The sequence below is a fragment of the Chaetodon trifascialis genome, chromosome 5 (genome assembly GCF_039877785.1).
Source record: "Chaetodon trifascialis isolate fChaTrf1 chromosome 5, fChaTrf1.hap1, whole genome shotgun sequence".
Lineage (NCBI taxonomy): Eukaryota > Metazoa > Chordata > Actinopteri > Chaetodontiformes > Chaetodontidae > Chaetodon > Chaetodon trifascialis.
The window spans coordinates 16,217,578-16,239,952 of record NC_092060.1 but is presented as its reverse complement, the minus strand read 5'-3'; the positions used below and the strand labels follow the sequence as shown (position 1 = coordinate 16,239,952).

At 41.1% G+C, this 22,375-nt stretch overlaps 1 protein-coding gene across 6 annotated transcripts in view; it reads left to right on the top strand.

Moving 5' to 3' along the window:
- Window positions 1–22,375, top strand: part of spock1 (SPARC (osteonectin), cwcv and kazal like domains proteoglycan 1) — a 105,547-nt gene that overhangs the window by 38,582 nt on the left and 44,590 nt on the right. For all 6 annotated transcript variants that reach the window (XM_070962319.1, XM_070962323.1, XM_070962324.1 and 3 more), the window contains exon 3: window positions 18,080–18,125. In XM_070962319.1, the coding sequence (XP_070818420.1) occupies window positions 18,080–18,125 (46 nt within the window). The remainder of the gene's footprint in view (window positions 1–18,079; window positions 18,126–22,375) is intronic.

Here is a 22,375-nt window from a genome sequence, read left to right as displayed (position 1 = left end):
CTGACTGTGCTATACATCATCACAAATGGGTGAACAAAATAATTGGGTTTGTATATGATCAGAAACCGTTGCAAATCCTTGTCTCACCTCTGAAGGCTAAAATAAGGCTTCTATTGACCAATGGAAGCAATGGGAGGGCTCTTCTCCCAGGAGGGCTCATTAAAATTGATTTGTTTTCGTTAACTCAGAATAAAGAAGAAAGACCTTTCACTGTGTCATTTCAGACGTGAAGTAATCGTGTTAGGACCCCTCCATACAGTACACTCACTCAGAGGCGGTTGCAATGTTCCGATAGAAAATAATAATTGTACTCGATCATCGTATCACCTCCGCAGACTGAAAACACATCCTTCAGCCAATCAGTGTTGCGATCACCCGGTTGGAAGGGCCAATCCCCATGTGAGCTTGTTAGGGACCTGGTGTTGTTTGTTTGTCGAGAGGCAAGAGAGCAGAGTTGAGATAATGGCAGGTTAGACTGATAGAGGCGATGAGGAAAACACAGCAATTTTGTGTGGGTGTGGCTCTGTCTCTCCTTTCGGTGTCTGAGGAGGGTAATGCGCTCGCGTCTGTGTTGCTCTCTTCCAATGTGGGAAATGGTTCAGTGACAATAGGAGAAGAGACAGAAAGAAAATATTGTTTAAGAAGGACTTGCTTGAAATGTTGTGATGCTGCTGTCAGTGCGGTTTCTGAGGTCTGGTACCAAAGTGACAGTGTTTACAGTACCTAACTTTAAGAAATATATTTAAGGTTTTCTGAACTATCTCTTGCATGTAACAAAAGGAGTTGTCAAAAGCTGACTTTCCCTAAACACTAAAACTTAAAAGCATATATGTTATTTCTGCATCTCTCAATCAAAGTATCTCAAAGCTCAAATGAGGTAGTGTGGGATCATGGGAGTTGTTGTCTTCATCGTTAAACTACTACCATTGGCTGATGAAAACACTATCTCAGGCAGAAAATTCATGGACGAGGTCATGTATTAAATTTCAATGCATGTTACTTTTCTACTTGTTCGTCGACTTCCTTCCTCACTCTCGGATGAATCATCTGTTGTTTCCCAAGAAGTTATTGCTACTTTAGTGGTTAAAGGGGATATGATGATGCCAGGTAGCCAAATGAAACACACTGTTACCTTGAAGGAAATTACGGATTTGTCTTGGTTTGAACATTTGTGTAAACATTAGGGATAATGTAAGTATACAACTCAACAAAATATAGAACACAATTCTATTTGTTTTTAGGCATTTTAATGCAGAAATGTTGCATGTTATACCGTAAATTTCAATAAAATGGCCCAAATCACCGAAGGACAAATAAACAAGACCAAACATTCAATGGCAGCCTTGACAGCTTTCAATACGTTTTGGTCTGTACTCAAGAAAGTGCTGAGGTTTCATACCAAGCTCAGATGTGTTATCACATCTATGTTTACAGTACACAGGTGCTCGCATCTCTTTGGATGGTCAAACATCGTGTAGGAAAGGTGGGGGAATTCTGCTCCACTCTTGACACGTGGCGGAGACCGACCACCCCTCGGGAACAGATCTGACAGGATTAATCACTGAGACCGGAAAAGGTCAAACGCCATCTGGGTTCATGTGTCCTGCTGATCCTTAAAGAGCTCTGTTCCTCTGTTCCCTCTGCTTAATGAAAACCCACTGGACCACAGTGTTGACTGGGACACACCTGGTTTACACTGTCAGACACTTACCTTTGCAGTTCAGAGTCATCATCTGCATGTAATGTTAAAATGTGCCAGTACTTTTAAGACACACTGGCATAAGTCACAGCAGTATAATATAAAAAAAACAAAACTTTCACAAACTAGGCTGTAATGCAGCAAAACACGACGGAATTGAACCTCGAGTGTTGATAAAATAGTATCTGTACCATCCATCCTGAAGTGCGAGCAGGCTTGAGTGCATTGTTTGTGTTTGTTTTCGTTTTGAAGGAGCGAGCTTATTTAGATAAAGACGCCTGTCGCGTCTTAAATCAGCCACCATGTTTGCTTCATTTCTCTGCTTTATTCCCCTCTCCGTTCCTCCTCCTCTGCATTTCTTATCCTGGATTCACCTTTCCAATTCACTCTCCTCCTTGTTTTCCTCCATCAGCACCTTTCCCACCTCTCCTTTTGTTTCCCTCACTGACTCTCTTCCTGACTAAGCCTTTTAAACTCCCCTGAGACTGTGTGAAATTAGCTCCTGGCTGCTTTGGGTGGTAGAGCTGTTTGTATGTGTGTGCGTGTGTGTTTGTGTGTGTGTGTGTGTGTGTGTGTGTGTGTGTGTGTGTGTGTGTGTGAGTGAGTAGTCTTGGTCTTGGTTACTACTAACTTTGATTAGGTGTAATGCTATTGTGTTTATGAGACAGTGGGTGTAACCATGGAGGAGAATAATATTCATCCAGAGTGCCGTCCTGCTTAAAATCTCCTTTCCTTCCCTCAAGCACCAGCACTGCTGTTTGCCTTCTGTGTGTGTGTGTGTGTGTGTGTGTGTGTGTGTGTGTGTGTGTGTGTGTGTGTGTGTGTGTGTGTGTGTGTGTGTGTGTGTTCAGATGTTGACTTTGCCCTCTGCAGTGTTGTTTCCTTGTACAAGATGCGTACTAAACTGATAAATATGGAGAGCTTACAGTATTGTTGTACACACATATATTTGCTTCTCTTTTCGTAAACACACAGGAACAATTTAATTCTTGTTGCCCTACATCTCCATTGCATCTGGCATGAAATATGCTGATTATCCTTGAAGACATGAAGTAGGATACTAATTGAGGATACACGGTATCAAGGGTCAAGAAATGCTTGAGGATTTTTTCCGGCTTTCTTATTCTTCATACACACTTTTCTTCTGTCACTGTTCGTGAGCGCAGTGATTGCAACATGCCTTTGGGAAAATGTGATACCCATTCGAATGATTATTGCCTCTTGCCTGTCTTTCTGATGGCAGCGATAAACACTTTTTCCTTCAGACGTGGTCAGACGGCACATCACACAAACTAGTTTGTCTCAAGTGCATTCCCGCCTATAAGGTGTGACTTTAAGAACAAGGACAGACAATAGTTACTGCAGTGTTTGCACAGCGTTAAAGTGCAGTTTGAAATGCAAGAAGAGCTTGGTGAGTTGCGCCAACAAAACTGTAAGTTCATACAGACTAAAAATCCCAAGCAACACAAATGTAGCTTATTTTGTAAAGTGCAGTATTGAGCAGAGATACAGTACAGTTTTATTGTAACACCATTTTGATTTCAATACATTTTTTTCAGTCCATTTTCAGCAAACATGCTTAACATTTGATGGCTCCAGATTCTCCAGTGATTGTCTGCTGCTTGTCCATGTCTAGCACAATGCTGTTGTAATGTTAATATTATATATTACATTATTTTGAGCTGAATACCTTTGGATGTTGAGCAAAGCATATGCAAACATCACCGTGGGCTCTGGGAAATTATGAACATGAATTATTAAGTAAAAAAATAATTGTTAGCTGCAACACTAATACCTTCAAAACAAAAGTTTAAATGCTCTTGTTCTTTTTCAGACCCACAAGCATTATTCATCTGCTCAGTGAAATCTGCTCTAACCAGGATTTTTAGACTCAAATACGCGCTTTTGTTCAGGCATTGATCGGCAGTGATATCAAGCATCTCAAGCTCTAACAATATATCAGTGCTTTTATATACGGACAAATCAAGTGGAGGATACATTAACGGTTTGGATTATGGCTGGGCTCAGTTTTTACTGTAATTATAGTTTGGATTACCTCCAGAAAAGCCCACATGGTGAAAAAAAAAAGACTTTTTCCATAACAAAGCAAGAAACCGACAAGTGTTTATTTTCCCGTTCACATACAGTGAACATAAAAATACTTTGTGAAAAGTTTAGTGCGAGAGCTTGTCTGGGTCCCAGTGTGCATGCTTTGTCTGCATTCATTTGACTTGCATTTAGTTTGACAAAGCCTTTGAGACAGTTACGTATCAGCACAAAGACACACACACACACACACACACACACACACACACACACACACACGTATTACCAGACACACACAGACAGTAAGAAGTGAGAGCTTCTTCCCACAGGCTTCCTTTGAACTTTCTACTGGCATTTACTCTGTGAACAGACAACAACACAGACAACAAGAAGAAAGACACAAAGTGTCAGAGCTGAATGAAGGCAACCGAGGAAGAGTTGAGAAAAAGACGAGTGAGGAGAAGCTGAGCGCAGGACGCCTCTGACTGGTTCAGGACAGCTCCAACATGCTGAGGGAGGAGAAAACTCGGCGAACTTACCGAAGGGAACTGAGGTGGAGGAAAGAGAGGAAGAGGAGGAGGAGAAAAGGATTAAACAGAGCAGAGTAATGCACTTGGAGTAAAGAAAGGACATTTATCTCTCTGTCCTCCTGAGCTCTTCCCTTGTTTCCCCAGTGGAGCAGACAGATAAGAGAGCCCGTGTATGATTGGCTTAACACTTGGCCCGTCACCATGGCTGTGCGATCACCGTGGGATATACCGACTGGAGCTGAGGGATTCTCTCAGATAGGATGGTGTTAAAAAAAGATAACATAGTTTTGTACAGGAAGTTAGCTGACTGAATTTAAAGCAGTGTATTTGAATTCTGCCTGTGAACCTGAGCTAGAACAAGGAAATGCCCAAAATACACTGCTGTAAAACGTCTATCCTGCACTACTCCACTTTCCATGCATGTTCACAGTGAGCCGGTCGGTCTCTGTTTAGGGAGCCAACTGTCTTTCTAACACGTCCTCATACCTAAACAGCAGAATAGGTCGTTTGTCAATGACTCCCAAAGCAACATATATGATTGTTGGGCTGTAACAGTGTTAGACCGAGAAAGATTGTTCATTTTTATGTTTGACTCCAGTCCATCCATTGGGGCGTTCAAGGGCTACTTTTAGTATTCTGAATTTTAATGCATGTTCATTTTGTAAAATAAATCCTGACATTCAATTGTGAAAATTATCATTTGATTGTAAAAAAAAATAAATAAATGAAAGAAGCACTGGACAGGATCGCAGAACCAGAATTTCTGTTGTCCCGTAATTACCTTTTTTTTTTTTTTTACTGGGAAAGTCTCTGCAGTCATAATGTCTGGGGAGAATAATTCCCAAGTTAGATGTGAAAATATTCGGGCTCTACACGCTGCGTTCACTGCCTCTCTGATGTGCGCCCACTCACGAGAGAGAGTTGGTGGTGAATGTTGAAATAGCGTAGAGATGAACCGAAATGGTCTCGGTGAGTTTTATTTTGTTTTCCTGTTCAGTTTGAATGAAGTGTGTTTTATGTTGATAAAATAACTGTTTCTGTAAATGTGAGAGTCTGGCTGCTTTGGCGAGAGCGAATGAGCAGCTGTTTCTGCTTAAACAAGATGGATTGTACTTTTTAAATAAAATGTCCATCTCTTTAAGTATCCTTAGAATAACAATCTGAGCCTGTCAGCGGCAAAAACAAACACTTTCAGTTAACGTACATTGATGGTGTGCAAATGCCCGAAGGGATTACATTGCAACCTGTTTCGAGCTTGCTGGCTTCCTTGCTGTTATACTGGACCTATTTCAAAGATTGCTCTCTCCATTATTCTCTTGGACATGAAAATACGGGAAAATAGAGTGCATAATCAGATTATATCTGCCCAGAATGTTTCCCGCTTGTCTGGGACATTGAAATCTTCCGGGACATCTGCACCAGCACCAATTGGAAACTCTGAAATGAGCAAATAATTGAACACAGAATAGGATGTTAATTTATTTGTTGATTTTGTAACATGTATGCATGTAGATCCTTTGAAAGGCATGTTTATGCTTTGTGTGTTTCATACAGACGTGTCTGTGTGAGACACTGAGGGGTGTGACAAAGTGTTGACAATTGATGTTCTGAGAATGAGACGAGTCTCTTTAATTTCACACTGGACTCAAACAGCGGTGAAGGTCCTGTGTTTGTTTGACCCATCCACCTCATCCGTACTTTGGCCCTTTATAGTCGCCTGACTTCCTCCTTTGCTCCCGTCATAATTATTATGGTCACTAGAGGTCACTGCCAAACAATAAACGCAAATATGGGTCATATTAAGTTACTTAAGCAGACAACCTACACAGCTGTTTTTTTGGGGAGGCTGGTCTGGTCTTGTTTTGCCCAAGAGAGGAAAACACAGTTCTATGTGAATATATTATGTCTGTTGTGTTTTGCATTTTTTTTTTTTTCACTCATCTGTCTTTTCATTTATCTCCATTCTGGAGACTCTTTGCATCTCATCAATGCAAATATATGGATTCAATTACAGCCAGTCTATCTTTTTTGTTGTTTTTTTAATCAGTGAAGGTTTCTTCTAATTCAACAAACTGAGGATCTAGCTCCCAGAAAAAGAGACATTTTCTTTCTCTCTGTGATCCCCGCTGTTCCTTTCCAAATATACCTTTCAGTACCACACGAGCAGAACACAGCAGAAGCAGGTGGGCTATTAACAGTTAGTTTTCACTCTACAGATCTATGTCCTGCTCAACATTGACAATGTAGAAACATCTGTCAGCGAGAGGAGACGGAGTGAAAAGGAAGCTGAAATGTGCTCACCAAGCTGTTAAGTACTATTTTCAGGAGCTACTACAACTTTGTTTTTCACACCAAGCAGAGGTTCTGCAAGCATGGCAGCCACAGGAAAGCACTGTGTGAGAGCTGAGACTGGTAGCAGCCAGTGGCAGCACAGTCTATTCATCATCATCTAGCTGATGGCTACACTCGCGCTGCTGGAGCTCACCTCACAGATAAGAAAATCAAGGACCCACACTTGCAGTTCACTATTTTGACAGACTTGTAGTCAAGTAGACAAAAGGACAAGAAGCAGCACTTTCTAATAAGTTTTGGTCAAATCGGTTTTCCTCAGCCAATCAAACAGCCAGGGCCAGCAGGCCTGGAGCCGTGTCAACCTAATCTAGTCACATGCTGTCTTATCTATTATTTATTCCACTGTGTCCACCTGCCTGTGTCTCCCTGAGCCTTAGATCTGTAGGTTGACCTCGACACGCCTGTGAGCTGCTGGAAGGCTTACATGGTGAAGAAACGCTGATCTGACAGCTAAAAGTGACTTGGGAAAACAGCAACAAACATGGGACTTAGCTAGGTGTGTGGAGAAAATGTTGGAATCACAAGCAAAGTGTTTCAGACTGTTTTATTTCTTCCTTGTCAGTTCCCTTCTGCCTCTGCCTTGATCTCATTTTCCTCAGTTCTCTCTCTGTCACTGTGTTAAACTCAAACGTGTGGCTGAGATTTTCTTCAGCGTTTTTTTCTCCTTATCCTTGTGTGTCAGTCAGTTGTTCATCCATTTAGTAACTCAGCGATGTGAGTGACCAATATCCACATTTCTTACCGCAGATGTGGCTTCTTGACAAGCACATACTGCACCTGACACACATAAGCACAAGAGCAATTAGAATATTTTAGCTACTGCTGAAACAATGTCAAACATTTGATGGTTCCAGTGTCTTAATTGTGAAAATATGCTGCTTTTCTCAGTTTTATATCATCGTAAATTACTTTTAAATTTTCTCCGTTAAGACAAGCAAACTGAAGACATAACTGGGGAATTGTGATATTTCGTTTCAGTCTTCTGACATTTGAAAGACTAAGGGATCATTTAATCAGAAAACTTAATTGACATAATCAACAATTAAATTGATTATTTACAGATCAACCTGTAGCATTTCTTCTCTGTCAGAGAGATTAGATATATCCTTCTACACGTGCAAAAGGCAATTTCATTTAATTTAACATGTTATTATATCAGATTTCAAGTAATTACATCTCCGCCTACTAGACAATGCTAACAAGGGTGAACAGAGAGGGGTATAAAGGCACCAGCATGCTCTTCTCGATCCCTGTCTGAAGCCCCCTCCTCCCACATTCACACTCGCTTCTTTTCATGCGTACAAACAAGTGCAACAGTGCTAATTCATTCCATGAAAGACTGTCTGAAAATGTGTGCCGTTATCTCCGTAATTAAGTGTTTATCATGTCTTCTCTTCTCTCCGGCTGCATACTTTCAGAGGTCGAATGTCATGTTGTACAAAGTAGTCTCACTGGAGCACATCCTGGTCCTGAATCCTGGCATCAAATGTGCCTCTTTCAGGCATCAAATAGGATTTAATTTTAGATTTATGAATCCAAAAGTGTACAAACTGGGGTGAGCCCAACACCAGCATTAGAGGGACCTTTTTAAAAGCTAGATATCATCACAATAAGGCTTTTTTCTTACTCATTATCCTTTTCTTCCCCTCATTAGCTGGCTTCTATGCGCATACATTTTAGGTAAAAGGAATTTGTTGTCAAATTATTCCGCAGAAAGCTCGCACAACACCATCAAATGCTCCTTTTTGCCTTTAAGAGTGCCATTTTTTCATAATGGAAATGCTAATGGAAATTCTCCTCATACATTTATTTTTTGCATCGTTTCAAAAGTTTGCTTAAAACTCACATGACATTTGGATGGAAATATAACTGTGATCGCCGTGACAACCAGTCATTTTGATAAGTCTAAAGTGTCATTCATCTACAGCGACTCTTTCTCTAAGTGCCAATTGTTTCTGTTGTTTATGCTCTATCTGTTAGTCACTCTATTTCTTCTGTATTAACTGCTAAAAACCTTCTCTCACCGGCAATGTGCTCCATCAGTCTCTTCCTCTGTCTTTCCCTTTTTCTTTCTCCTCACTTCTGCCTCTGTTAAGTTTCAAGTTAAACCAACTCGCCCCTTTCCACCACTCCCGCACCATCCTCTTCTAATCGATTGATTTCCATGTTCAATGAAACTGAAACTGAGAGAAAGTAGGAGAAAAAAAGAAAGGAAGCCAGTTTGGAGAGGGTATTGGAAAGAAGAAAGAACCGTGGAGAGTGTGAAGATGGAGAGATATTCGGAATAACAGGCTGCTCAGTGAAGGTTTTTCCCTCATTAACGTGAAGAGAAAGGACAGAATGACGAGGAAGCATATTTTTGATGTTTGGCTTCAAGCCACGTTGTTCAGTTGAGGGATGTTTTCAGCAGTGCAAGAAAAGAGGAGTAGAGGAGAGAGGAAGAGATTTGATGAATGAGGGAGGCTATAAAAATAGAAAGCCATGGGGAGAAAAGGGGAAGTGAGCAGAACCAAAAAGAGTCATTGGTCTCAGTTTAGAGAAGTTGGATTGGCGGTTCATACAAATGCTGTCATTGGTTACTTGGACTGTATGTAGCAGAGGTAGAAAGAGAGCGCACAAAGTAAGTTTGAGTACACTACAATAAACTATTCATTTTAGCTTGTGTAGTTACCTTCAAACCCAGGTGCAAACGTGTGTGTGTTTGTGTGCATGTAAGCAATATGTATGTGTGCGGTAGACAGCTGCTTTGTCTTCTCAGCAGCACATGTAATATTCAGTGTAACCTGTCTTCTCATATGAATGAGGAGCTGCCTGTCAGTCTTCAGGCTGTAGATACAAAAAGTGGATAGACTCCATTGGAGCTGCCCTACAGGAGAGCAAACTCCCATCTCTGTTCTCCTTCTCACCTCCTCTTCCTCTGCGCTGCCTGTCCTCCTCACCCCTTCTCTGTCTACATCCTCCTTGTCATTTTCCCTCCTCTTTCTTCCTCTTCAATCTCTCTTCCCTCCTGGAGAACATTCCTCCACCCTCCTTTTCTCTTCCCCCTCCCTCTATATGCTTTACTGTATATCTCTGTTCTCTTGCTCGGTCCATTCAGCTCAACTATGGCATCTCACTTGCAATCCAGTGCAGTCGTGAATGTAAAAGATTTTGCTTTTGACCATTTTACCATGCAAGGGAATATGCCAGAATATAGTCATCAATTGCTACTGCTATAAAAAAAATAAATAAACCTTAAAAAAAACCACTTCAACCCTGTTTGGTTAGATGGTTAGACTTCAAATGCAAATTACCAACTTCACACTAAATGTTCTGTACTCTTACCTGCTGCTGATAAACTGAAAGTAAAAGCCACAATTCTCTGCTCCATGAACTCTATTCCACGTTCATTCTTCTCCATTACATCGCCTCACGTTTCACTTCTGAGCAACATGGTGGCAGGGGACCTCTAAACCAAAAAGTCATTCTGTTGTGCACCACTGATGTCTTGTAAGCTGGGCTGGTTATACTCTGCCAGCCAGATCTCATTCCCTGGGCGTCAAATGCTGCCGCTTTGTCACGCCCATCAGCGTCTCATACAGATGCACAAAGTAGCTTTCAGCGTCTGGATGAGACGCACCAGGTTTCAACTCCAATGTAAACCACCTGAGTCAGTATTAGACACCCAGAGCAAAGTGACGTAGTATAAAGAGCAAGAAAGTCCACAAATGGAGGAAGGTGGGGTGGATGGATGGGTGAAACAAACACATGACTTTCATGGATCGGGGTTCAAGTCCCATCTTTTCCTGAACCTAACCAAGTACTTTTTGTACTCAAAACTGACCGCGCTGTGACTATTTTACAACCACGTGTTAGAGAGGCTCTCTGGCAGGAAGGTTGGGTTGAGAATGTGTGGGACGGCTGCAGCAGGTGACGCTCTGGGCATCTAATACGAATGCGTTTACATAGGAGTTACTTGAAAGCCTGGTGTGTCTTGTAGAAATGCCCAGGACGAGGGGTGAGGGGCATGACAAGGCATTGGTGTTTGACGCTCTGGGAATGAGAACAGGTGGACTCTGCATGTTGCCTGTCCAAAGTTTTACCTCTACAATTTCACAAATTTCACACTTTGGTTACAGTGCAAGATATCACAGATTGAATGTTTGCTGGGCGGCTGTAGGGTTGCACAGTAGTTTCACATCCAGACTGTGAAAGTTGGACGGAACTGTGAAGTTATTTTTTTCCCAAAACCAGTTTCTCACTCCTGGTTTTAGACTGAATAATCTGTTGGAGGAGATGTCTGCTGACCATGATCAACCAAACAGCTCTACTTTCACTGTTGGTGGAAATGTGTGCTGACGGATTAGTTTATCCTCATATTGTCCAGCCAGTTGAGGCCACATGACCTCAGATAGTTGGTCACAACATAAATGACACGTAATGCCCTCAGAGTCACTTAGCAGACTACTGATGAAGCTCTGGTGATGTTTTTTCTTAACCTAGTGAACATGACCCACGTGGTTGATTTCACAGACCACAATTTTATGTTTCATAAATCAGATATATTCTCCCTACTAGTGAGGACAAAGTTTCTAGTATAGTAGTACAGGCTCATCAAATGTAATATTTCTCTCTATGGTTGAGTTACCATACAATATTACAGTAATCTGATGCAATGTGTCTCTAAAATCCACTCTCTGCTCTGCTCTGCTGTTTGCTCACGAAGCTCAAATATCAGCTTCGCAGGACACTGATCAGATCAGTGCTTGTCTATAAGTAGGATGTAGCCTGAGGAGGAGAGCAGAGGCTTGGTAGGGGAGAAAGAATGAGGGGAGGAGGAAGAGGAGGAGGAGGAGGAGAGGAGAATGAATTAGAGACTTTGGGTGAAAGATGAGGGAGGGAAGGAATTCGGCAAGGTTCCAGACCCATGAATAAAATGCATAAAGTACACAGTAAATTTTTAATGCTGTTTAGTTTCCACCAAGAGGCCAGATTTGCATCCTCATCCCCTGATTATGACATCTTCAGTCAGCACTCCAGGCACGGCTTTGCCTATTTTAATGTTAATGCGAGTATTTGTGCAAACCAATACCAACTTGAGAGTATGAGTGTGTGCACACACACACAGACTCATTCAGTGTTCAGCTGAATGTGCTGAGAGAAGCTAATCGGGCTGAAGCCATTCCCACTTTGGTCCCTTTTTGAATCAATTCTGTTTCTTCTCTACCTTTTCCTGTCACAGACATCCTCAGGGATGTGCTATCAGATGGGATCTCAGGCCCATCACTTTCAACCAGAGAGAGGGAAAAAAAGAGAGCTAACCTGCTGGAGACAGAATGACTGTGAAGAGGTCATCACAGAAATGAAAGACTTTTTGGTAGACTGTCCTCAGAAATAAAAAGAAAACACAAGTTAATTGTTATGTTTGTGCAAATAATGAGTACATTTTCATGCACACTGTCAGTGCTAATGTGGTTTTGATCATATCAGAATCAAAATCTCCTTTTTTGGTATGAGTGCATACACAAGGAATTTGACTGGTTTAGGCATTATGCTTGAAAAAAAGGACGTGCAGTTCACTGAGGACAAAAAAGAATGAACAATAAGTTAAGTAGTGACTCCAGGATATGTTTTCATTGAAGACAGAGGTTGCCATATACTAATCTCCTTATATACAAAATTGTTAAATTATCCAATTTTTTCATTGGCTGTGTCGGTGCAGGTTGGGCTCCTCCTCATCCTTCTCCTTCATATCCATCAAATTTATCATTTCTGCACAGACTAAATTACCTTACAGATGAGGATGGACCCAGTTTGGTTTCCATCTGCCTGGATTTACTACTTGGCTGGATTTAGCTTCACCATCTGATCATCAGTAATGAAAGACTTGAACAACAATGAAATGTATCCTCTGCATTGCCACGAGGGATGCACCAACCCAACTTCTTTTCAGCTCAGGGTATTTACAATACAGAGTACTGATCTGAGAGGCGTTCTCTCTTTGTGCCTCTTTTAAAGTCTGTGAACGTCACTGCGTACAATCAGTTTTATATAAGGTAAATTCAAGGATGTGACTTTACCTTATCGAGGTGGCACTAAAAACTGAGAACTTTGAAGTTGATCGGCCACATCTGCCAGATACCCGATCCACTTAATAAGGTCTGTATCAGACATATTAGTGTATTTATATCAGCAAGTGGACCATGGTTGTGTAGTTTATCAGCATATTTTTCTTTCTATTTTTCTGTTTTCTGACTTACTACTACATAATTTAAGTTAGGGAAGCACCTGTGCACATGGAGGATAATCAGAAACCTGGATAAGGTGTTTACAGGCCATGGTATCCTGGTCTCTATGAAAGTACTCTAGCTGCATGTCTAGGTGTCTGGGGTTGGCATATGCTAACACATAAATCAATGATTGGCCTCTTCAGAAAAAGAAGAGCCATGCATGTTTATGTTGGGGAGTAAAACAGAGAGTGAAGAGTTTTATTGTTTTCAACAGCAAAAATCTGAAGTTGTTTTCACTCTTTTCCTGTCACGTTGGCTCAATGAGATGTTTGTCCCCTTCCGTCCTCTGGGGAGACCGTCTGAACACTGCAGACTAGTTTAACTGTAACTTTCTACTGCTAAACAGCGCTGTCTAATAGAGCTGCTCACTGCGACACGAAGGTGTTTGAACACAGACAAGCAGTCAATTAACCATAATTAAAATGGAGGCATCGCTAAATAAACTGCATCATGTCGAGTTTTATAATAAAGGAATCCCATTTTCACTGACAGCTGTTGTGCTACATTTTAAACAGATTTTAATTGAGCCTTAAAAAAAACTTAATTAAACGATTCAAATTTTTGCTTGCCAACAAGCTCCTGCGGAGCATTTGCAACTTTAAATAGACGCAGTTGAAAGACTTCCTTTCTGTGTAACTCTCTGTTGAAAATTCCAGCACCACCTCCAACAAAGACGATATGATTATAACGGCACAGTTTTATCCCCTTGTAATCACTTTAAAGGGTCTGAATGACATTGGGGCAGTGTCGCAGAGAGCTAAACAGCCAGTTAATGCTTTTGAGATGAGCGCACTAAAATATTAATGGGGGTCCTAGGCAAGGAAAGGTCAACCCTGAGACTTAGATTGAATAATAAGAGGGTTGGTAACAGCCGCTGTGAACCTGAAGTAACACCAGCTACTAAAGAACAGTGCAAGCACATCTCAGACAGGAACTCTGCTGGACACGGAAAATGCTGTTATCTGATGATAACAGACGAAACACTTTCTCTTGTCAACACCACATGTTTGTAGCTGCAGGTCAAAATGAACTCAGCAGAAAACCACAACATGTCGCAAATTGTCCAGATGGTCCAGAAATCAACAAGACAACAAGTGTATTTGTTTCACAGGATCTGGTTCAGACGGGCTATTTACTGTTAGCCTCGAACGGGCTTAATCGATCATAGTCAGCTGGTTACCCACAGTCACTGTGGGTGTTGTAAACAGGTACAGAAAAGCTAAAACGCTGTGGGTTGTGTTAGAAACTCTAGCCTATAGTATAGACTCTGGTCTGCACACTCTTTTACCTCATTTGCCATTTGAATTATAGTGTGAAAAGAAAATAATCTTTAATTATTCACTGTCCATTTAAAGGGGATTCATCTAATAAGTGCAGACTTATTTACAGTACAATGAAATCAACAATAAATGAATCTCGAATGTAAAACATTAGCATGTGTTTTAAATGGAGCTGATGCACCATTTACACCACACAGTTTTATGGATCCATAGGCTACTGACGTGCCACATACTGCTACTCTGCTGAGCTAGTTAGCTTCAGAGTTCACCTGTTTTTTTCCACCATCATGATTGAATTTAGTGGCTTGTGTGTTTGTCAGATATAGATTAGGCTATCACTAGTAGACTCAGTAAGAAAATGTGTTCCTAGCATTAGCAAAGGCTAGTTGTGGCTACCTTTCTTGACATGGGCCACTGTACATCTCTTCTGTCTAGTTCTCAGTCTCTACATGGCAAAATTGCTTTTGTTGTGTCATAAGTCAATTTTGAGACATGTTTGTAAGGGCAGAACATATGACACCCCAATCCCAGAACCTCATGCAGATAAAGGAAATCTCCACAAAACCCCTTCAACCCTCTCTTCTCACAACTAAAAAGGCATTACATTCATATGCCTTTTTTCCTCTTGCCTCTACTTTTGCACGGCTCCCTGTTCCTTTCTTTCTTTCTCTCTCTCCCCTCTCTTTTCCTTTATGCTGTGCCTCAACTCTAATCCTGCACAATTTGCCCTCGATGTGTTTCAAATTACATGCCACATCAAATAAAGCTATCTCATAAGGCTGCGAGTGTGTGTATGTGCGAGTCCTTCGGTATTCTACCACCTTCAGAATCAGATACCTATTAAATGAATCTCTCGAGTTGAGCTCAGTATTCAGAGTGAGTAACACAGGGTTGTAATAGATCTGATAGACGTTGCATACTGTGCCGTATCACTGACCTTTCTTTCTTTCTTTCTTTCTTTCTTTCTCTCTTCTCTCCCCTCTATTGCTCTGCCTCTCTCTTCTGCAATCATTTAAAGGAAGCAGAGGTAAGTAAATCCATTGTGTTTGTAATTTGATAATACCATTCTGAAACATATTGCAGTACCTTTCTGGGAGCGCCAGACACTGTAGTGTTTGTCTGACACTTGCTTTAAGGCATTGCTGCAGAGCTGGAGAGGTGTTGCTGATTTAAATGCACTGCAGGTTTGGTGGCTGGTCAGCCACAATGTGGTATAGGATTGCATATTAAAATGTTGCTGTAGTGGCTGGATAGCTTTCCATTACTTCAAGAAAAGTATGTGGACACCTAAATATTTCACCTATATTGATTCTTTATCATCTCATTTCAAAACCATGGGCATTAATATGCTGCTACCGCAGCCCCCATTGGTCTGAGAAGACTTTAGAAGTGTTGGGAAGTTGTTGTCACTGTCTAAACATAGAATGAAATTATAATTGGGTTCATGTTTACATAAATGGTGTAGGCCACAGTTAGAACTTTTGCCATAGTGACATCCTACTTTGCATTGTCACAGCCATAAAGAATGATTTTATAATAGAGACAGAGCAGCAGAGACAGACATAAGATAAGAGAAAAAAAAAAGTGAGGACATGAGTGAAGTAAGGACCTAAGGGAGAAACTAATTAGGTTTCATCTCCTCATTTCAAACTTTTGTGCTGGCTCAAGTGTCGGCAGTTGTCATTTTTAGAACAAGGACTGGATGAGTGGGTCAGCTGTCCATTTTCTGTTTCCTGTGACTGCCTAATTTAGCCTCACTCTATCTCTATCTCTGTCTCTCTCTCCCACCCTCTCTCTCTCCCTCTTTTATTCAATAATAAAGGAGGCAGAGATCCTGCTTTTAAACTCAGCAGGTTTTCTCTGCCTCGTTCACATAGTGTCACTGACACAGGCTCACTCCCTGCTGACACACATATGGCTCACCCTGGGCACTACTTTAGATGCAGACGCCACCACTGTGTGTGTGTGTGTGTTTGTGTGTGTGTGTGCACGCGCGCGTGTGTGGGTGGGTGGATATAGCTCACGTAAAGAAAACGCAGACTACTTTCAGTGCTAATTCTGTAACACCTGACGTTAACTCACCATACACCAGAATGTGGTTGTAAACAGATATAAGGACGTATTCATGCATTTTTCAACAGCTAGGACTCTTCCTGTGGGCACTCATAAGCGGAGGATGAACGGATAGAATAAAACATGTCGTAATAAATGAAAGCTGCTCCGCTGGTCATCAGGGTCAACCTGTACACGTAACAGACAGGTCTATTGAAAATGTTTTTGCTGCTGCTATTTTTATTCACCACCACTTCTGCCTGATCTATATGTTATGTTTTGTAAGCTGATTCATAGACTGTTAACCAATCCTTTCACTTATATGTGTGATATGCATCTAACACTAAACAAGCCTGTTTAAAGTTCCTCTCCTGGCATTGATTAACCACCTAAAACTATTGATCAAAATTAGATATTTAGAAGTTTTCCATGCAAAAAATCCCTTCATGCACTAAAATGGCTCAGATTTAACTCTGTACCTCTGCCTTCATTTAGTATGTGCTGATCTAAATAGTTCCTGCCTGTATCTCAACCCACCCCTCTGTTGCTCTATTGTGTTCACCGCCCACACAATCCTTTGCCTGTTTTCCGTTTTGCTAGCTACCGTATGCTACGTATTGGCAAGTGGTAATATAGGAGTAACCCCACAGTCATGAGAAGTTTTCAGTCAGAATCGTCATCATGTAATTCATGACTGTTTGGAGTAACGTTTCTTGTAACTTTGTTCTTCAACACCCCTAAGCCATATCAAATGTCCTGTCGGCATTTGACGTGCATCATCATATAACTTGTTGAGGTGATGTTGGCTAGCATTATCCAGCACGTGGCAGGCTTGCTTGGACACAGTCAATGGCTGAAACACCACAAAAAGAAACTCACCAACATGCTGGCTCGTACTTGCTGAGTCCCCAGAATAAATGGATAGATCAGCATCAGGCTTTAGTTTAAGTTGTGAGGCAAAATGCATCTGAGTGCTCTGGAAAGCAGCTGCTGCAAACCAGAGGTTTTTCTGGAGGTTTGGCTCTCAGATTTTCAGATCCTTTGGTAACACATGAACTAAACAAATATATATGCTAGAACAAAATATATATACATAGATAAGGGCCATTTAGGGAGGAGTTGTACAGTTTGATGGCCACAGGCAGGAATGTGGTGTTCAGTCTTGCATTTTGGTGGGATGAGTCTCTCACTTTAAGTACTCTTGTGAACGACCAGCACATGATGAAGTGGGTGTGAGACGTTGTCCAAGATAGTCTGTAGCTTAAGAATCTGCTCTGAATGGAGCTATTGAATCAAAGTGTATTTGTTTTAGCAAATCCAAACCTCTTCTGAACTGAGCTTAGCTGAGACAAGCCAATTATTTTCTCTTTTAATATTTTCAGTTGATCAGGCTTCCTCCATGACTGTAGACCATACTCTTCTTCTCCTTCCTAATATCAAGAACAGCTACACTTCTTTCTGGACCATTTTCAGAACAAAACTCCATTTTGACCTTGACATTAAATGATTTGACCTACTTAAACCTGTTTTTTTTTTGTTTTTTTTACTAAAGCCATAAAACTTTCTCTTCTCCCCAGTGTGTCTCCTGCTTCTGTATGTTTGTGTCCTATTTTTAAATGTCCAAACAAGCTTTTACGTCTCAGTGTCTTTCCATTTTTCACTGCAATCATTCATTTTTACAAAACGTAGGTATGGGAGAACAAAAGGAGAGAAGAATGAGGGCAGGATTTCTCAGTCGTGTGCTTTAGTATTTGGGCTGTTCTCTCTGTGGTGCACAAAATAATTCAATGATATTCTCGGCATGGTGTTATTTTTTCATAACCCAGTTTCTTGCGTTGTGTTTCCACTCAGGATGACTACTTCAAAAGCTGGGCTCCTGCCAAGTCTCTAGACCAAGGTGAGTCCTGTGTTTGTGTGTGATTTTATATTTATATTAATGTATGCTGTATATGAGACTAAGAGTGGATAGCAAATACTTTCTCAATATTGACTAAAATGTGTCTGTAGCATCAAGTTTAGAAACCTGTCCAAGTATTGAATGCTTGCTCATACACTCAACCTTGACTTATGTGCTCAGATACAGTATATACTGATCTGAGTCAGAAAATCAGACAAAATGTCCAGTGTTAGACTGTGATAAGTGACTAAACAACGATATAAAGCACTGATGCAATGAGCAGTTTGATATAGTTTGATAAAATGACAAAAGGGGATTGACAAAAATATAATCCTCAAACAAGGACACAAAAAAATGTTTGCCACAAATCATTTAGTCTCCAAAAGCGTTTTAAACATCCTTTAACACCGCAGATAAATCAAGACAAGTGTTTTCTTTCGCTAGTAAAAAAACCCTTTTCATACACGGAGGCTAATTTGGCCGTCATTACCACAGGACAAAGACTTTAAAGGCCTGCTCATTTTTTACATGTTCTGCTCCTTTCAAGTTAATTGTAGCAGCCTTTGCAGAGCGTGTGCCACAACTGAAGATATTTTTATTAGCCTTAAACAAATGAGGCTCATTCACGTCCATTCAACTTCAAACATCATTTAAAACCACTCTGAAGACTTCTAATTCAGGCAAAGGCCATCTATCTTTATTATCTCTGTACATCATGCATTTTAAGTTATGGATGAACATGTACATCGAGGAGCACCGAAATAGACAGAGGAAGGGAAGGAAACACTGCAGTGCTTCTGTTTTCCATTTCAAATCGACAAGTTTAAAAATAAAACCCCATGGACTCGACAGTAAAGTTAGGACCTGCATCCAGTCACAACTGAATTAAGGTAACAGGCAAACTGAAACAAGAGTCGAACACATAACATTAAACAGAAAATAATGGATTTTTCAAAGTTACATGTTGTATTTAAAGGCAGAATAATAAATACAATAAATATGAGGTGCTACAGAAACACCTACTGTACAGAGCTTGATCTAAAAACAGTCAGTTAATGTACAGGCACTGTCGGTGTGATACACTCACACTATGTTTACTTGATATGAATCATCCGTCACTCTCAGTCTTTTAATGGTACTGTTTACAGCCTGTAAATTCAAATGAATTAATTGTGCTGTTCAGTGAGCTGTTACCAAAAATCTAATCATCTCTTTAAACATAGGTATGTGTGTGCATGTGTGTGTGTGTCTTTGTCCAAGGCCAAACGCTGCACTTTCCTCAGTTACATACTGCTTATGGACTTACTATGGCAACAATGCCAAGTCCACTTCATCAATCACACTCAAGTGTGTAATGCTCTTAGACCCCCAGTAACTCTTGACTAAACTCAATTATTACAAACACTCGCTCACTCTGACTCTCATTGTCTCACATACACACACACACACATACACATTTTGGGGGCTGATTGGACTGAAGCTCTCTGAACAGCACAACAGACTTTAAATCTTTCTACCACTGAGTATGTTCAGTTGTGTGCTGGCTCAGTTTTGCATATCTAGCACAGTAACTGTAACTCTTAGGGGAAAGACTTGCTGAGCAGGTTTATCTGGGCCAGCTCCTCGTGGATACTGAGCCTAATGAGAACAGCCTTGCTTCAGTGCATCAAATTCTAGAGTCAGTCTCTAGTTTCTCAGTGAGGACTCAAGACAAAAAGTAAACAGAGCTTCACTCTCCTTACCAGGGTCTAATACAGATGCCAAAATTAGTCACTACTGTATGGATGACACACTGTTGTCCAAACATGGATGCTCTGCTTAATGCCAAACCTTTGGTAGTATCTGGTTAAACATATTACTTTCCGAATATTTCACTCCGTTAGGCCAGAGACAAACTCTCAATGACAACTGCAGAGAATAAGGGAGGGAAAGGACGCTCACTTTAATACAATGTGGGGTATATTTTTGTAACTGTGGCCATCTGCAAGGATCACATCAAAATTGGTTCCAAACAACCAAAGATTTCAAGGATGGGTGAAAGCATGAAAGGTAACAGATAAAGTTGAGTAAAGGACGAAAAAAGAGAGCAACTGTCCAACCCAAGAGCCAACTGGGAAACAAACACAATCAGTCACACGATCATGCATGTTGTGAACAAACCAGCTGTCTAAACCACTTTATGTTGAGGTAAAAACAAAATACAGTTCTGTAATGTTGGAAATACATTTTTTAGATAAGTTTGCCCCTGAGAATGTCCTCCCAACAAAAATGATGCAATCAGTTTTTTCAGAAAGTAACCTCTCCTGCCTGTAGTTATTATGACGGGACCAAAGGAGGAAGAAAAGTGACGTCATTAGAGCCAAACTCTGTCTAGGGAGAAGGTCTCTGGGTGGATTCATGATTCAACTGAGACCACTATTCTCGTTTCCAATTGACCGTCCACATTTTTTGAAAGCATGACCACGATCCTCCCCGAGCCTCAACCCTAACCACTTGGTTATTATTGTACCTATGATAACTAAAGTCCCCTAACTGTCATATAGAAGCAATTTTCATCCAAACCATGATGTTCCTCTAAACCTTACAAAGTGGTTTTTGTGCCTAACCACACCTTAACCGTAGCATTGTCACTTCAAAAAACGGATTTATGTTTCAACTTTGATGTGTCAATGGTTTTAGAAGGAGCAGACAAATGATGTTGCCCTGCTGATTGGCTGTCCAATCAGTAAACACCTCTGTGTTGTTGTAAAGGATAAATGAGGTGTCTTGATTTTCAACTTGAGGGAACTGATGAAGTGGTCTGACCGCGCATGTTTGTTGGCCCATTGTACCTACGTTTCACAAGAGATTTCAGAATTCAAACTGTGACTATAATGTGACTGCTACCAGTAGAACTGATGGCAGGAGCTTCAATCATAAAATACACAAAGCAATTCTGTGGCAGGCGACAGACAAACCCAGTCTTTAGAAGCTCACTGTAGAAACCTTTCCTTTAAACATTTACTACAAAAAAAGCCTCAGATTCTCCCTGAAAAGCCTTTCCTTCTCTAAAATTTCTCTGTGTTGACACTGCCCACATCACACAGTACGCGCCGTGCATGTGAGTCACTGCAACATTTCGAGAGGACATAATGAGGTGACTTTGTCCTCTTGAGAATGTGACTCTGTGCAGTTCTCTAGAAAGACATTCAGTGGAGTTGAAGCATAGAGCAGCTTTGTGCCAATTAAGCTCTTTATGGGAGTGCATAAAAACATTTTTCTCAATCTTCAGTTTTCGCTGTCTTGCCTGTTCTGCTGCAGCAATGCACTTCAGCTGCAATATGACTGCTCCCCTGCTGCAGGGCTGCCAACATCGCTGTGCACTTACTACTACGCCAACAGCACACCTGGGAGTAATGGACAGCAAAACAATTAGACAGCGAATAAATAATGGGGATCAATCAGACAATCTGGTCTGCTTTGGGAACACTTGCTGTTTTCATTGTGCCTGAATCGTTTCGAGTGGGTCCCATTTTCACCCAGCTGGTACGACAGGCATCACACTCAGAGCTGTTAACTTCACCTTTTGACTCCTGCCAGTGTCAGCATGACAGGCTTTTGAATATGAGTCACTCACTGTGGGACATGATATGGGAAATGCCTGAAGGCTACAATACTGACTTGTTGTACTGATGTCTGTCTGTGTTTCAGCCTTCAGAAACATTGTTCTGTCTGAAGAGCACCCGTAAGACTTTTGATGGATGATAATCACTTCAAATTGTTGATAAGAGCTAATGAAAAATAGAGTGAATTTGATTAATCTATGCAATGAAGGGTGCATACAGAGGGGTCAATACAGCTGAAAGTATAGTGACATCAGTCACTACCTGCTGATCTCACTTTGACTAATGAATCACAGGGTGCCCTTGGAGACTAATCAGCGGCAGAGAGGTTGATGTGCTAAAATCCAGTCCCTGATGTATCGCTTGCCAATTAACGCTTCCCTCTGTAGCACCTAATGATTGAAATCAGTGGGATCACAAATTACTTGTTGGTGATACTGAACAGCAAGTGATCACGTCTTCCAGTGGTAAATGTGTTTTCCAGACTTTTTGCGGCTTATTGAGGTCTTAACAGTTAATGTGCAGCTTCTTGTGGTGCTGTGCATTTTAAACATGTGCTTGAATCCATACTAGTCCCGCTGAGTTTGAGAAACCTTCCGATTCAGCTGCAGTCTGCACGGCCAGTTGGCTGCTTTGCCTCACTGAAGT